Source organism: Macaca nemestrina, chromosome X (assembly GCF_043159975.1).
Source record: "Macaca nemestrina isolate mMacNem1 chromosome X, mMacNem.hap1, whole genome shotgun sequence".
Classification (NCBI taxonomy): domain Eukaryota; kingdom Metazoa; phylum Chordata; class Mammalia; order Primates; family Cercopithecidae; genus Macaca; species Macaca nemestrina.
Window position 1 is genome coordinate 86,074,904 of NC_092145.1, and position 16,081 is coordinate 86,090,984.

The window sequence follows — 16,081 nt, forward strand, 5'->3', positions numbered from 1 at the left end:
CCGCATCTGCCTCCTTCCCCCCTGAGCAGCGGGATGGGCTGGGGCTGGGCAGTCACTTACCTTCACCTTCCTGAAGCAAGACCAGAAAACGTCCAGCAGAGGCATGGTGGCGTGTGGGGAGCTGCTAGGGCCGGCAGGGCTGTGCCGGGCACGGTCCCCTCCCACTCTGGGGATGAGGCTAAAAGAGGCCCGGGACTCAGCGAGAGCCAGCCCGGGCCCAGCGCTCCATGAGGCGGCCCCGCGAGGGGAGAAGCGGAGAGCAGCGGTTGCCGGGGCTCAGCTGCCTTGACAGCGGGCGCCTCCCGCCTCCTGGAGGGCCACTGAGGGAGGGAAAAAGGGAGGGAGGGAGAGAGGCTGGCTAAGGAGGAGGGACCAGGAGGCGGGTCACTGATTCAAACTCGGCACCGTTAGCCAGTTGGCTGGAACGGGACAGCAATGCCAACTGAAATTCCCTGAACATTACAGTTCCCCGGCTCCGGGTGTCCGGCCCTCCTGCCGGCTCCCCTGCCAGCCACGCCACCTGCATGCTGGCATTGCCTGCCTGCTTGCTTCTTGGCTGACTAACGCGCCAGCTCTCCTTGGGGACCTCTCGGTAGAGCCCAGACCACACAGGGCCTGTGGAAAGAATGCCAAGGAAAGGGGGCAAGGAAGGAGAGCCCCGACCCCAGCAGGACCGAACAAGGTGTGAATGCAGTCCACGGAAGGGGAAAAGCTTGCAGCCTCAGGAGCCCCTCTCAGACAGGAGCCCTGGCCCTGCCTCAGTGGATCATTCTCCAGCCCTCTAAAGTGAGGACTCTTGACTCACTGCGGTATCTCGGAGAGGCCCCTTCCTCCTGGGTCTCAGTTTTCCCAGCTGTACAATGAGATGCCTGGTTAGAGGTCTCTAAGTCTCAAATCTGTTCGGGGTTAGGTACAGGGCAAGTCTCAAAGAAACTTCACTCTGGACAACCACAGTTCTTGTCAGAACTCCCCTGCTGCTCCTGGGAGTCCATAGGAAGTCAGGTCTTGCCCCAAAGAGAATCGGAGCCCTAAAATGCCATTTCATCCATCCCCTTGCCTCAGGACATAACAGCTCTCTCCCAGCTCAGATAGACTGGGTGTATGCCCTTTTCTAAACATCTTCTGAAGAGATGATGGCTTCCCTCCTTTATCCAGTCCCATGCTCAGGACCCTCTAAGCCTAGAAGTTTAGCCTGGAATCTAAACTTGAACCCTCTGGATGCCCTCAAGTCGGTTCTTTTAGAGGAAAGAAAGTTAGCAGTAGGAAGTTCTAGAGGCTTTCTGGGCAGGAAGCCATTAGGAAGCACTGACCCTCCCCCTCTCTCAGCCCCTCCCCAGGCATCAGAAGGCAGGGTGCCATGGCTGGTGGCCAGAAGGCTCCCAGGGACCCCATGGCAAAAGGCCAGGCTTGGATCTCTGGAGGCACATGTCATCATGAGGCCCAGAATAACTTACTCTCCCTGGCCTCACTTCTGTTTCAGAGACCCAAGTTAGTCAGGCAAACAGCCAGGTCCTGGGACCCTGGAAGGTCCTAGGCTGCTTTAAGCAAGCCTCTGCCTGCCTTCGAGGCCTTTCTTCATCAGTGGCTTTGTCTGGAGGTTTGTCCAGAGGCTCTGTGAGGGTCCCCCCAGCTCTGTTTACAACTTACTCTGTGGCCCTCAGTTTCCTGGTTTATACCAAGGAGGCTACAATCACTGACCTCACCCTCTCTCTAGCACCGACCTCAAGGGTGTCTCAGATGTGAGTTTTGTTGGGCTGTGTCGGGAAGATAGTCAGCAAGAGCCAAGATAAGTGGCTTCCCACCCACCTCCAGCTGAGCACAGGCTTATAAGGGGGAAGCCCTCTGCATGTGGGGGCGGAATAACGGGAGGAGTCAGAGCTCAGAGACTTTTCTCTGAGCATATGCCCTCCTGCCCTGCAGCCAGAGGCCTGAGGATGGAGAACTGGGAAGCAACTATTACAGTAAAAGCTGCCTGCCCTCCTAGGATGGCCTCATAGTCTTTCGCTCTCTGGAGTTCACCTCCTTCTTTCCATTCCGGTCCCTGGGAGATGTGTCAGCCACGCCCTTGGGCATTCATTCAGGAGGCATTAGTGCACAGCACACCACATTAAGCTAAGAAACCAGGAGACTTCAGTTTCAGTTCTGGGTCTCTCACAACAGTTTAGTCTTGAGGTGGTTTTAAGCCATGAACTCGGAAGTTGACTGCCTGGATTCAAACACTAGTTGTTGCTCTTTAACTGGTGACCTTGGGCCTGTTACTGCCTTAGTGTTCCCATGCGTAAAATGGGCAATAATAATAGTACCTACCTCCTTTGGGAGGTTTAAACAGAATGAATTAAAGCATGTAGTATAGTGTCTGGCATAAAGTAAGTTCTCAATAAATGTTATTTGTGGCTCATTCTCCATCAGCCAGGAAGGATGTTGGTGTTAAGGTTGACATATCTATCAAGGATAATAACTACCGTGGCTTCCAGTGCTTTGATGAAACCTCAGATGCATGGGTTTCATATTATTGGAGCATTTATTGCTTCCCTGAGGGTTGCAGCTCTCTGTGTTTGCTCTGACCAAACCAAGGAAGAAGGCATGTGCAAATTTTTGCAGAAATTATGATTCCATAAAAGATTTTGAGGAGATGAGGAAGGCTGGTACAAAGTGATTTGGAATATAAAGAATTTCTTTGGGTTGAATTACAGAAGTTTGTCACTGACCTGTGTTCCTGAACTATGAAATATGAATATGTGGGCTAAGAAATGGTTTGTCTTCATAAACAATTAACAAATAAAAATAAATCTCCTTTGGTATTATTAAAGAAGCAGAGGCTTTGGAGCCAGACAGACTTAGATTTGAATCCTGGTTCTGCTACCTCCTAGCAGTGTACCCTTACAAAAGCCACTTCCCTTCCCTAAGCCTATTCCCTCATCTGTAAACTGAGAGTCACTGCTTACATAAGGGGACTGCTGTTAGGAGTTAATGAGATAACATATGCTTGACACATAGTAGGTATTCAATAAATGTTAGCTCCCTTCCTCTCTCGTCTTCTCCTGAATGCTCCTGGCTCTCCCTGCTTCTGGTAAAGCAGAAGGAGCATTGATTTGACATTATTAGATGTGAATTTAGATCCAAGCCCAGCTACTTTTTTGGTTGTGTAACCACCTTAGCCAAGTCACATTACCTCTGGAACCTTCGGTTTTCATGGCTATAACAGGAGAATAAGGATAAAGATCTATGCTCACCTCCCAGGTTTGTCATTAAGAAAGAAGGAACAGGCCAGGTGCGGTGGCTCGTGCCTGTAATCCTAGCACTTTGGGATGCCGAGATGGGCAGATCACCTGAGGTCAGGAGTTCGAGACCAGCCTAATATGGTGAAACCCTGTCTCTACTAAAAATACAAAAAATTAGCTGGGCGTGGTGGTGGGTGCCTGTAATCCCAGCTACTCAGGAGGCTAAGGTGGGAGAATCGTTTGAACCCAGGAGGCGGAGGTTGCAGTGAGCTGAGATTGCACCATTGCACTCCAGCCTGGGCGGCAAGAGCAAAACTCCATCTCAAACAAAGAAAGAAGGAACATGCAGGACCTGATGTGAAGTGGTTCTCTCAGTTAACACAAGTTCTCCCTCCTCATCTCCCTTCTCCCCACATACCCCCATGGGGACTCTGAATCTGGCACGTTCTCCCTTGCCTCACACCCAAGGCCTGACAACTGGCATAGCAGTCATGAAATCTGCTTTCTTTGGGTGGCAGGTATGGAGAGTGTAGCATTCAGGGAAGCTGGAACCCGGAGGGGCTGGGCAACTGTGCGCAGGCAAGCGGGGAGGCTAGCACATCAACCTCGCCTGATCAGCTGCTTGATTTCTCCACTCGGGAACTGGCACTGCCCACAAGGGGGTGCCTTGTTTAAGGCCCAAGTCACCGGTCTATGCCAAGGAACCCAGGTGAAGGAGAAGACAGGCCAGGCCTGGTATGGCTGAGGCCCATGAGGAAGGAAGAATGGCCTTTCTCCCAAAGTTACTGTGTCCATTCCTGTGCCAGATATTGAGCAGAGCACATCTGTGACCATTGGGGGACCAGACAGAAAACTATATGGAATGAGAAAGGAAGTCAGACCTACAAGAACAGGACCACTGTACACTATTAAAAGTTATGAAGGATTTCATGGAGTTTTTATTTATGTGGGTTACATCTATCCATATTCACTATATTAGAAATTAAGATGGAAACATTTAAGGAATATTGCTTGATTGATTTGTTCATTGTCAAAGTCATGCTTAAAAATTAAACATGTTAATATAAATAATATATTTTAGAATATATTTTTAATATTTTATGAAGTATAACAATATTTTACAAAACAAAAATAAATTTACCGAGAAGAGTGGGGAGGTTTTACATTTGTTGTTATTCTCTTTGATAATTTGGCTGGATTCAGAAGCAGCTGGATTCTCATAGCTGCTTCTGCTATGTATTGAAGTATATGAAGAAAATTCTGCCTCCTGCGGATATGTTAGTTTGAAAAGATCTCCTTGACCTTTGGAAAGATTCTCAGGGACCTTCAGGGATTCTTTTCTTTTCTTTTTTTTTTTTCTTTTTGGACAGGGTCTCTGTCACCCAAGCTGGAGTGCAGCGGCACGATCATAGCTTATTGTAGCCTCAAACTCTTTCACCTCAGCCTGTTAAGTAACTGGGACTACAGGTGCACTAATATAGCATATATTTAATGTATTTTTTTATATAAATATATTTAGAGATGGGGGTCTCATTATGTTGCCCAGGCTTTCCAGGGATTCTTGGACCACAATTTGAGAACCACTGCATTAGAAGATCTTAATTAGACCTCATTAGAGAGTCCTGGCCTGGAATGTCTGAACTGGAGGTCTTGCAGAGCATCCCGTTTGAAACCCCCCTCATTGAGTAAAAAAAGGAAACTGAGGCCCAAATAAGGAAGGAGAATACTCAAATTCACACAGCAAGTCAGTGGCAGAGCTCAGAGTTGGATCCAGGTTTCCTGCTTCCTAGGAAAGTTATTTTCCCACCACCTTTGAATAAAATACAGCTATATATTCTAAGGGTGTCAGTTGTGATACACTGGAGAGTACCTGAGTTTGGATAATAGAGAGGCTTGTGTCCTAGCACAATTACTAGCAATTACTTGCTAGTAATTGATGCAGCAGTCATATATTTTTAGAGCATCCAAGAATCATAGCATGGATGCCAATAAGGTAGTGAGTTTCCTGTCACTAGATGCAGATGAGGAAAAGGTTGACTCAGCTAACCACTTGGGTGGTTCAAGAGTCTAAGAGAGGTGACTATAAATGGTACTTACTCCACAGTTCAGGCAGGGTTCCCATGCAGGGCCAAATCAGTCACTTTTCCACATTGAGCCAGGGACATGGTAGGCAGGAAAAGATTAGAAGAATTCTTCCTCATTTATTTTGTTAAAAATGATTTATGTATCTATTTACATTCTACTTTTCATTCAATAATATCCATTCATCCATTTGACAAATATTTATTTGACATCTACTCTATGCCAGGCAATTTGCTGGGTGCCTTGTTCCAATAAAAATCATAAGTGATTTCAGATGAGAATAATACATCTCATTGCGCTAGAAAAGTACCTTTCTCATCTCCTTTTATTTCAATCTCTACCTGTTTATTTTATGCTCATCTTAGTGAGTACCATGAACCCAATGAACCCTTGATTACTGAGTGTGTTTAAGGGTATATTAGTCAGGGTTCTCCAGACAGACAGAACCAATAGGATATATATATATCATATATATATAGGATATATATATATATCAGGAGAATTGGCTCATGCAATTACGGAGGCTCAGAAGTCCCACAACAGGCTGCCTGCAGGGTCTGCAAGGTCTGCAAGCTGGAGACCCTAGAATGCTGGTAACGTTCATGGTTCAGTCCAAATCTGAAGGCCTTAGAACAAGGGAAGCTGAGGTGTAACTCTCAGTCTGAGGTTGAAGGCCTGAGAACCCCAGTGTTGTGGAGGAAGCGCTGGTGTAAGTCTAGAGTTCAAAGGCTGGAGAACCTGGAATTCTGATGTCCAAGGACAAAAGAGGAAGACTGTATCCTAGCTCCAGTGGGTAATTCATCATATCTGCCTTTTCTGTTTTTGCTCTCTGCAGGCCCCCAGCAGACTGGCTGGTGCCCGCTCACATTGAGAGTGGATCTTCCCCACCTAGTCCATCAGACGCATGCCCTGATCTCCTACAGAAACATCCAAAAATAGTGCTTTACTAGGTTTCTAGGTATTCCATAATCCAGTCAAGTTGACACCTAAAATTAACCATCACAGGAGTAATAGTGAAGAATCAGAAAAGTAAACTTGGACAGAACTTGGTGTTTGTATTTCATCATTTTTTTCCTGGTCTCTGAGCATTTGCCAATCTTTTAATTAATGCATTCCACTATAACAGAGGGAAACAGCTAAGCTTGGTGGAAAGAAAATAAAGTTTTTAGCATTCCACAGGAAGGCAGGGACTTGTGAAAGGCGTAAGTCTTGATTTCCATTTCCAATCATTACTGTAGAGAATAGAAGCATAGAAGTGCTCCTACGAGACAAACATTTGTGTAACAATCTCCAAACAACAGCTTATTCTCCTAGAGAGAAATATGGTATTTTACGCAGCTCCTCAAGGGCAGAAACTTCCTCCTGAGGGAACATGATTTTCCAAGGCATGTGTATTTTCAATGCAGAGCTATACACATTAGCATCTAGCGCCTTCTGCTAATAGGTCACAGGATCTTATATCCAGGCCTTTTACTTTCACCCATGTGTTCATTCAGTAGACCTTACTGATTAGCACTCTGTGCTTGGCGCTGAGAATACAGAGATGATGATGATGATGATGATGATGATGATGATGATGATGATTATGATTATGATTATGATTTATAACAATTGCTAAGATTTATTGGGCATTTTTGTGTACTCTTTCAATTCTAAGCACTCTCATTTAGTTTTCACAGTAACATTATGAAGAAATTACTCTTATAATTTTCATTTCACGGATGAGAAAACTGAGTCCCAGAGAGGTAAGAAATCTTGCTCAAGGTCACACAGCTGGTAGGTGACAGAACTGGGGTTCAAGCAAAAGCCACCCCACTCCAGAGCCCATTCTTTTACACTTTGCTGACTGTTCAAATATGACCCCCACCCTGGCAAAGGGCTGACTCATGCTCCACAGGAGAGTTAAGCCAACCAGACAAACAGCCTTGATCCAAAATACAGCATGAGGGGGTGGAAGCAGAGAGTCAGAGAAAGTGTTATTGGAAGCTAGATGAGGGTCAACTCAAGGAATAAGAAAGCTTGAGGGAAGAGGTGACATTCGTGTTGATAGATGAGCAGGTTTTGGGGAAGTGATGGGGTGAGTATTCTTGACAGAAGAAACAGCATAAGCAAAGGTCTAAAAGTAGGAATTCAGAAATTACATATGAAGAAGTTCATTCAAGATGTCTCCAGTATAGGGTTCATAGGATCACAATACTGAGCAAATAAAAGTACAAGGTGCCCAGTTAAAGTTGGACTTCAGATAAATTTTAATACAAGTGTGTCTGAAACTCACCTTTAACTGGGGTCCTATATTTTATACAGCAACCCCAAGAATGCATAAATGAGAAGCTAGAATGAGAAAGGGCAGATTGAAATCAGATCATACAGAACTCTCAACATCAGGTTAGGTCATTGCCGGATGATTTTGCAAACTTGCCTCTCTGAGCCTCAGTTTCCCCTACCTGTAATGTGAGAGCACTGGACTAGACCAATGGTTCCTAAACCCAGTGCACAACTATATTCCAAAGTGTACATTCCCAGACTCTTCCCCAAATTTCCTGAATCCGAACCTTAGGGAGAAGAATCTGGTTCTCTGGTGATTCTGATGAACATCTAAGTTTGAAAACCAATGGGCTAGGTGGCTCTAAGTATCCTTCTAGCTTCAATATTCTTTGTGACTGGTTCAAGAGTGATCATACCAGAGAGGTAGGCTATACCTTTATACTATCAAGTCCCTGAGTCCCTTCTTTCCCTCAGTTTCCCTCACCAGTGAGGCCCAACCATTTCTATAAAAGACTTTGGGACTCCCCTTCCATTCCTCTCCCAGCTTCCAGAAGGCCCCATGTCAAATGCCCATACTACAGGGAGTTCTGGCAGATAGGAGGTAGCTGATCATTTTTGTGTGTGTGTGCAAAATGTCCCTTGCCTTGTAGGAGTTTCTTGGGATGGGATGGAGACTGGTGGTCAGTGTGTCACAGGACCATCAAGACCAACGGCCTGAAACTGAGGCAGGCCTAAGCATGATCTCTAGAAAAGATATGAGATACTCCTTGGAGAAGTGAAATTACTGCTGTTAGAAAGTCTGGTCTTCCACAGCAGGGACTGAGGTGGGAAATGTCGACTTCCCAGCTCAGGAACACAAGGCCTCTGCCTCCCGCCACAGTGGCTACTGCCCATAAGTAGGCCAACTCAGCACCTCATAGCTCCTGTGGCTCCTACTCCAACCAGCTTGTTATACTGAGAATTAGAGTCAGGGCAGGGGATATGAGATCCCCGAAGACCAGGCTCTGCTATGTTTCCTAGCCAGACCTGGCAGCCTCCACCGTGGGCCAACCCACTTTACCTCTCCAAGAGGCCCACTTGCCAACAGGCCAATCCTGCTGGGCCTCACAGGAAGTGGTGGCAACTGGAGGCTGAATCCCCTAAGCATCTGTCAGTAGGATTGTAGGTTATCAACAGCCCAGCACGTGAGCAATTTCTGCACAAGGTGGTGGCACCAAATGCTTTGGTATCAGGGCTGTCGTCTTGGCTCTGACAGGTCAGCCAGAACCTGGCAGGGCTGAGAGAGCAGGGTGTGTGGGGGGAAGGGAGGAGTCAAATACCGGGAGAGGGGGGCTGAGAAACGGGGCAGGAGAAAGAAACAGACTGGCTTGGAGCAAGGTCTGGGTCAGTGACACTCTAGGCCTCCTCTTAGGGCCCCTGGATGGCCCAATGGCATGTCTCAAGACCTAACAGAGCTCAGGGAGAGCCCGAGTTAGTGTCAGCTAATGCTGGGAGCCTGTGCTAGGCTTGGTGGGTAGTCAGATTTCCTATTATGGGTTATCATGGCCACAGTTTGCTGAAGCAAGCCCAGATGCCCTGAGAGATGGAAGGACCTGGGCAGGCTTTGCTATACTTGCAGTCAGGCAGGCAGAACAGATAGAACAGGCTCTCTAGAGAGCTGAGGCAATAGCCAGAAGTGGGGACACCCAAGGGAACAGCAGAAGTTTTCAGTCTCACACAATGTCTTGGGGAGGACACAGCAACTGATGAGGAGTCCAGGGATGGGTGATGCCAAATACTCTAGGAGACAGTTGGGGCGGGCAGGGAGTGGGGTGTGTGCAGGGGCAGGTGGCAGCAAGACCTTGCTGGAGGAAAAGGGACCAGACTTAAGTCTGTGAGAGGATCGGCAATAGCAAACTAGAGCTCAGCTATCACTTTACCATGGATGGAACCCAAAGATCAGAGCTGGTGTGGGCAAGGTGGGGACTTGGCTATTGTTTCCGGTCAGAGCCCAGTGACTAGAACCAGGGCATAGGGCCAGTGCCAAATCATGGCAAGAGTCTGATGTGGAGGCCAGCAGGTGGGCCCAGGGCTTCCCAGTGTCAGCATGGGGGCCAGAGATGGAGTTAGGCCTGAAGCGGGGCTCAGAAGTTCTCAGCAATGGGGGAAGGAGATGAGCAGCAACCGGGCACCAGGCAAGGTTAGTTAGTAGACATCCCACAGGGCAAAAGTCAGTCCAAAAGTGCCTGCCCCCCCATATTTGACACAACACAGCTTGTACAGCTTGACTCAGACCATGCTGTAGTGGCAAGAAGGCTTCCCAAGAGGCCCAGCCGCAGCAAAAGCAAGCCCTGAGCTGTGAAGCTGTGGCCTTCTTGGTGACTTGATGAATCATGAGACCCGGAACAAGCCATTGCTAGGCTGATATGCTTCCATTTCTCTATATACCATCAATCCATAGAGCTGGAGGAAGAAAAATGCATGGAGTACATGGAAGGAGAAAAAAGCAAACTAAGTAATAAGAGCAGTGATGAGGATGGTGAAAATAAAATAAATAACAACAGAACAATAAGAAGAAAGTATAATGATGAATTCTAACAAAATAACCACAACCACGGCTAACATGCATTGAGTTCTTACTGTGTGCCAGATACCACTCTAAACACTTTCCATGGATGACCTCAGTTCCCCAGACTACTGAGTGGCCTTGGGGCTCAGCTTGTGGCCAAAACCAGAGCTTTCCTCTATCAAAGGCACAGTGGCCTTTCTCAAGACTGCAATAATTGCCATCATCTTGTTGGCACTGGGACCTGACCACCAAGCCTCATGTCCCTCTTCTAGTGTCCTGGCCCCCAAATTGACAGAGAGTAGTTTTAGAGCTAAGTCCTGACCCCATGCGAGCAGGGAAAGCACTGTTCTGGCAGTTAGGAGGAAGAAGGACATAGCCTGGCCATGGGATTTTGGACAAAGCACTTCTTTGTGGAGTTCAATTCTCACATGTATACATTTCATTCATTCATTAAACAAATATTTACCATTATATGCCAGACACTGTTCTACTCACTGAGAACACAATAGTAAATGAGACCAACACAGCCTCTGCCCTCCTGAAGCTTACATTCCAGTGGGGAAGACAAACTATAAACACAAAAAGTAAATATGTAGAAAATCAGACCCTTATATTAGAAGGGAAGGAAGACTAGGCTTAGAGGCAGTAGGCGTACCTCATAGTCCTAGCCCAGCCCCTGATAGCTGGGAAATCTTGGGCAAATCTCTGCATCACTCCAGGCTGCATCATTCCAGGTCTCCTCTTCTGAAAAATCTGGAAAAAAGTCTATGTCCTGTGCACCTCCTAAGTGGTTATTTTTATGATGATATGATAAAAAGGATATCAGAGCAACTGAGGCTCTGTGAGTGCTATGCAAATGGAGGGGGGATTTATCGTAGTCCCAGTAGCTAAGCTGGCTATGGGAGAGGTGAACTGAGACAAGGAAAGCGTTGTGCTTTTCAACTCATGTATACCTTTTTCAGAAGACTGGAACTCTATGAGAGCAGCTTGGTTTTAACATCAGCCTCTACTAAGTTAAACATTTAAATCAAATGAAACTCACACTTGACTTTTAAATATACAAACACCTGGGTACAATTCAGTACTGTTCTCACTGGTCTTCAGCTGTTCTTAATCCTGAGGACTAAATAAGTCAATGCATCTAATTTTTTTAAATTGAAAAACACCATGGAAATGTGTTATTTCCTCCTAGAATCCTGTAATTTGGAATTATGCACTCCAGTGGGGCCTAATTGTCCGGAAGGTCAAGTCATTTGGGCATCAAAGGTGAGCATATATTGCCACAGTGTTGGGATGGGATGGGTTCCTTGGGTCCACCCGAGGTCCTCAGAGAAGGAGGCCAAGCTGCACTAGGTCGGGCCACTAGTGGGGAGAGGGACTTACTGCCCTCCCACACAGAGGCTCTTGGGAGGAGAGGGACTTCATCTGGCAGCATAAAAAATAAGCCATTCAGTTAAATATTACAACAGCCTGCTAACTCTTCTCCCTGCCTCCAGCCTCCATCCTCCACCCCTCCAATCTGCTTTCCAACACTGCTTACAAATTGTGGGTAAGGCAATTCGGCTTTTAAACACTTTAAAAATATAAATACTACATGAGTAGCTTTTTTGTAGCAAATAGTATCAACAATAAAGAAGTCTATAGACTTCTTTAGACTGGGTTTTTTTTTTTGTCCTCAGCACTATTGACATTTGGGACTGGATAATTCTTTGTTGTGAGGGCTGTCCAATGTCTTGCAGGATGTTTAGCAACATCCCTGGTCTCTGCCCACTAGATGCCAGTAGCACTTTCCCAGTTGTGATAACTAAGAAACATCTACAGACATGGGCAAATATCCCCTGGGTGGCAAAATTTCCCCCCATTGGGAATAATTGCTAAAGAGTAAAAAGTGCACATCCCCCTTCACCTCTGCCAACCCACTCCCCTCCTCAGAGATAATCATCATTTGACATTGGTCATCCAGGCCTTTTCTATATATTTTCACACATATGTATATATCTAGCAATATGATCTTTCCAAAATGCAGATTTGATTGTATTACTACTGTGATCCAGTTTCTCTCCAATAGCCTGCATAAGAAAATGCAAAATTCTTAGCCAGGCAAACAGGGTCTTCGGGACCTGACTTCTTCAGACTTTTGTCCTGCCATCCCTTCCTTGTGGTACACTTCCCACTATAAAGACTAAAAATGCCATAAACTTACCTTTCTAGTCTTTCTTGAATTTAGGGCATGGGAAAGGAATGTCTGATGGGGAGCTTCCGGGAAAGGTTTTCCTGCCTGCTGTAAGAACACACATGGGGCCGGGCGCGGTGGCTCAAGCCTGTAATCCCAGCACTTTGGGAAGCCGAGACGGGCGGATCATGAGGTCAGGAGATCGAGACCATCCTGGCTATCACGGTGAAACCCCGTCTCTACTAAAAATACAAAAAATTAGCCGGGCGCGGTGGCGGGCGCCTGTAGTCCCAGCTACTCGGTAGGCTGAGGTAGGAGAATGGCGTGAACCCAGGAGGCGGAGCTTGCAGTGAGCTGAGATCCGGCCACTGCACTCCAGCCTGGGCGGCAGAGCGAGACTCCGTCTCAAAAAAAAAAAAAAAAAAAAAAAAAGAACACACATGGAATGAAGGGGTCCTCTCATTCTTCACTGTATGTGGTTGAGCCTGCATGCAACACAATAACCATCTTGCAATCAAAAAGACAGATCAAAGATTGTGCCACTGCATTCCAGTCTGGGTGATGGAGCAAGGCCCTATCTCTAAAAAATTTTTTTTAATTAAAAAAAAGAGAGGCATGTCATTGACAAATCAAGGATGATTGAACAGAAGGATAAGAAACCCTCTGAATCTTTGATGACATCATCACTGAGCCACTGAACCTGCCTGGGAACCACCTACCTTTGGACTACCTATCATGTGAGGTAATAAGCCAATGTGTTCGTGTGTTCATCATACTTTTAGTTGGATATCCACTCACTTGCGATTGAAAGCATCCAAACTAATACATACCATATTCCACCCATTCATGGTTGCCTAACACACTAGTAAATGCCTTTGTGCATGCTGGTGCCTCTCTCTGCCTGGAATGTATTTCCACTGTATCTGCATGACAAATACTCTTACATCAAGTCCCATCTTAAGTATCACCTCCTACCCTATGAAGCCTTTCTAAGCATCATCCTATACCCAGAAATGGTAAACATCCCCCTCCTTCATGAATCTGTTTCATCTTGTTAATATTGTGTTATAAAATGTATCATACTGAATTGCAACTTATTTGTTAGTCTGTGAGCTTCTTGAGGGATGAGGCTATATCTGATTCATTTCTGAATGAATGTGCTCATCACACGGCTTGAAATAGAGTATACTTAGTAAATTTTTACTGAGTGGGGGTCAAGCCAGACCCCTATTGACTCCAGTAGCGATGGCGCTGTGTCCGAGAGGCCACAGAAGAGAGCTGGATCCGGTAAACAAGACATAGGGTTTATTGGAGATTTACATACAGGGTGGTCCAGGAGTGGTGGGCTTGACAGGAAAACCAATACCGTTTGTAAAAAGCATGCAGTTTATACAGCATTTTTACTTTGCACTCTTCCCCTAGCAACCTCCGTCTAACCCAAAACAAAGGGCCTCGGTTCCTTGCATGTCCTGTGTTCCAAGAATTGGGCCAGGGGTTCAGAGATGTTCCTCATAGATAAGAAATGAATCTCCGGGTTGGCCACTCCTGGATTCCTTAGCTTGGAACTCTGAGCACACATTCTTCTTAGACCATAGGGTCATTCTCAGGGTATGCTTAATTTATTATTCTCAGGTGCATCTGCCATATGGGGTGGGGGAGGGGGTGGTTAAATGGATTAGTGAATGAATAAGGAAATGAATGAACTGACCAAGTCAGCTGGTAGGGAGATGGTAAACAGCCCATTTCTCTGAGTGCCTCGCTTCACCCCATGCTGGCTGGAACCCTCAAAGATCAGGAAAGGGTGGATTACCTGAGGTCAGGAGCTCGAGACCAGCCTGGCCAACATGACGAAACCCCATCTCTACTAAAACTACAAAAATTACCTGGGCATGGTGGCGGGCGTCTGTAGTCCCAGCTACTCAGGAGGCTGAGGCAGGAGAATAGCTTGAACCTGGGAGGTGGAGGTTGCAGTGAGCCGAGATCGCACCACTGCACTTCAGCATGGGTGAGAAGAGCAAGGCTCCGTCTCAAAAAAAAAAAAAATAAATAAATAAAAATAAATCAGGAAAGGGGAGAATTCTATGGATAGGAGAGGCCTTTACAGATAGGACTTCATTCCATTCATACTGCAGCTCCGTCACCACTCCCTTGTCCCTTCCCTTTTCTCCTCACTACTAGGCTCTGCCTTTGAGTTGAAGAAGAAAAACAAAGGTTAGCACTCAATCATTTGTTCAAGAAAGAAGTAATCATCTCAGGGTACATGGTCCCAGTGAGGTCACCTAGCCACTTCCTCCTCAATGTGCTAGGGGCTTGTTACAAGTGTGGAATCTCAGGTCCCAAACCAGACCTTTGAATCAGAACTTGCATTTTCACAGGATTCCCCAGGTTCTTCCCATGCACATGAAAGTTTGAAGAGCATGGCTGTTTAAGGCTAAGAAAGGTCATGTGACTTGCTTAAAATCACAACATCTGGGAAGTAGTGGAGCTAGATTTTGAACCCATCTGTCTTCCTCTGCATTCTGCAGTTCCCACACCATGCCATAATTCTTCCTCCCTTTCTTGCCTGGACACACCCACACCCCATTCTTCTGGAGTTCTTCCTCAGCTTCAAGGACCAGCTATCCAGCATGGTGCCTCATGTGGGGAGCTGGTAAAGGAGACAGCTGAGCCAGGAATATCTCCTCATCTCAGGCCACAAATGAAAGAACTGGCAGAGGCCTTCAAGGTAATGTAACCCAATGCTTCAATTTTGTAACAAGTAAACTATACTCTTGATAGAAGAGACAGGCTGAGCATCACCTACAGAACCAGAACAGACTTTAAGGATCACTTAGTCTACCATCTCCCCCGTCACTCCCATTTCACAGTGACCCAGAGGGAACTGACCTGGCTAACAGAGCAGGTTAGTGTCAGAGCTAGAGCTCAAACTAAGGCTTCCTTATGGATTCAAGACACAGCTCATTCTATCATTCCATTCTGGTCTCCCAGACATTTCTTTTTCAAAATAAAACAGGAGAACCCCCTATACTATAAGAAGCACTTTTAAAAGTATCCTTTATTGTTGCACAGCATTAATTTGCAGGGAAGATTGATGGAAAGTTCTTGGTAGAAGGAGAAAAAGAAAGAGAGAATCACTTCACAGAGCCTTCCACTTTCTAACTTTTTGGAATTTTGAACATATTTGAGCCTGTTTTGTTTTTATTCTTCATCTGGAACTTTTCAAAAAGGCATTTCACTTTGCAGTAAATTATTTTATACTACAGGCCACCTTGTGTAATAATCAGATCATTCCATTTTGCTTACCCGTGGAGGAATGCTGCCTTTTGGACTGTTTGCAGCTTTCTTCCATGATTTGTTTCCCATTCCACCTTTTCTATCCTGCTTTCATGATCAGAGTGTAAGAGCCAGACCTAGGGCTAATCAAGGAAAAGGAGAAGAACGGAGGAAGGGTACAGTCCTGCAGCCCCAACCTGGAGCCATCTCCACAGATCCAGGCTCTCTGCCAATCTACACCACAGGACGAGGAAATCTCATACGGAGGGAGAAGAGAGGTTCACAGACAGCTCCAGCAAACCATACGCTCCCCATCTCCCTCTGGCTCTGAGCCTGGAATCAAGTTTGTGTGGCCTTGGGAGTCATAGCCCAGCTCTGCCATTCACATTCATGCCTCTAAGCTTCAGTTTCCACAAAATAAAGGTGAAAATACACACAAGGTGCCATGTGGAGACCTGCTTATAGTGTACGTGAAAAGTATGTGGTGAATAACATAAAGAAGTGACACTTCCATGAGAT

The 16,081-nt window shown here is 46.2% G+C and overlaps 1 protein-coding gene across 2 annotated transcripts in view; it reads right to left on the minus strand.

Annotated features, from left to right (window-relative positions):
- Positions 1–321, minus strand: part of LOC105476684 (StAR related lipid transfer domain containing 8) — a 78,266-nt gene extending 77,945 nt beyond the window's left edge. The window contains exon 1 of one of the 2 annotated variants that reach the window (XM_011732828.3): positions 61–204. In XM_011732828.3, coding sequence (XP_011731130.2) covers positions 61–105 — 45 coding nt within the window. In that variant the 5' untranslated portion in view covers positions 106–204. Of the gene's footprint in view, positions 1–60 lie in introns of both variants that reach the window. The other variant, XM_011732829.3, reaches the window with a different exon arrangement.
- Between the last annotated feature and the right edge of the window lie 15,760 nt (positions 322–16,081).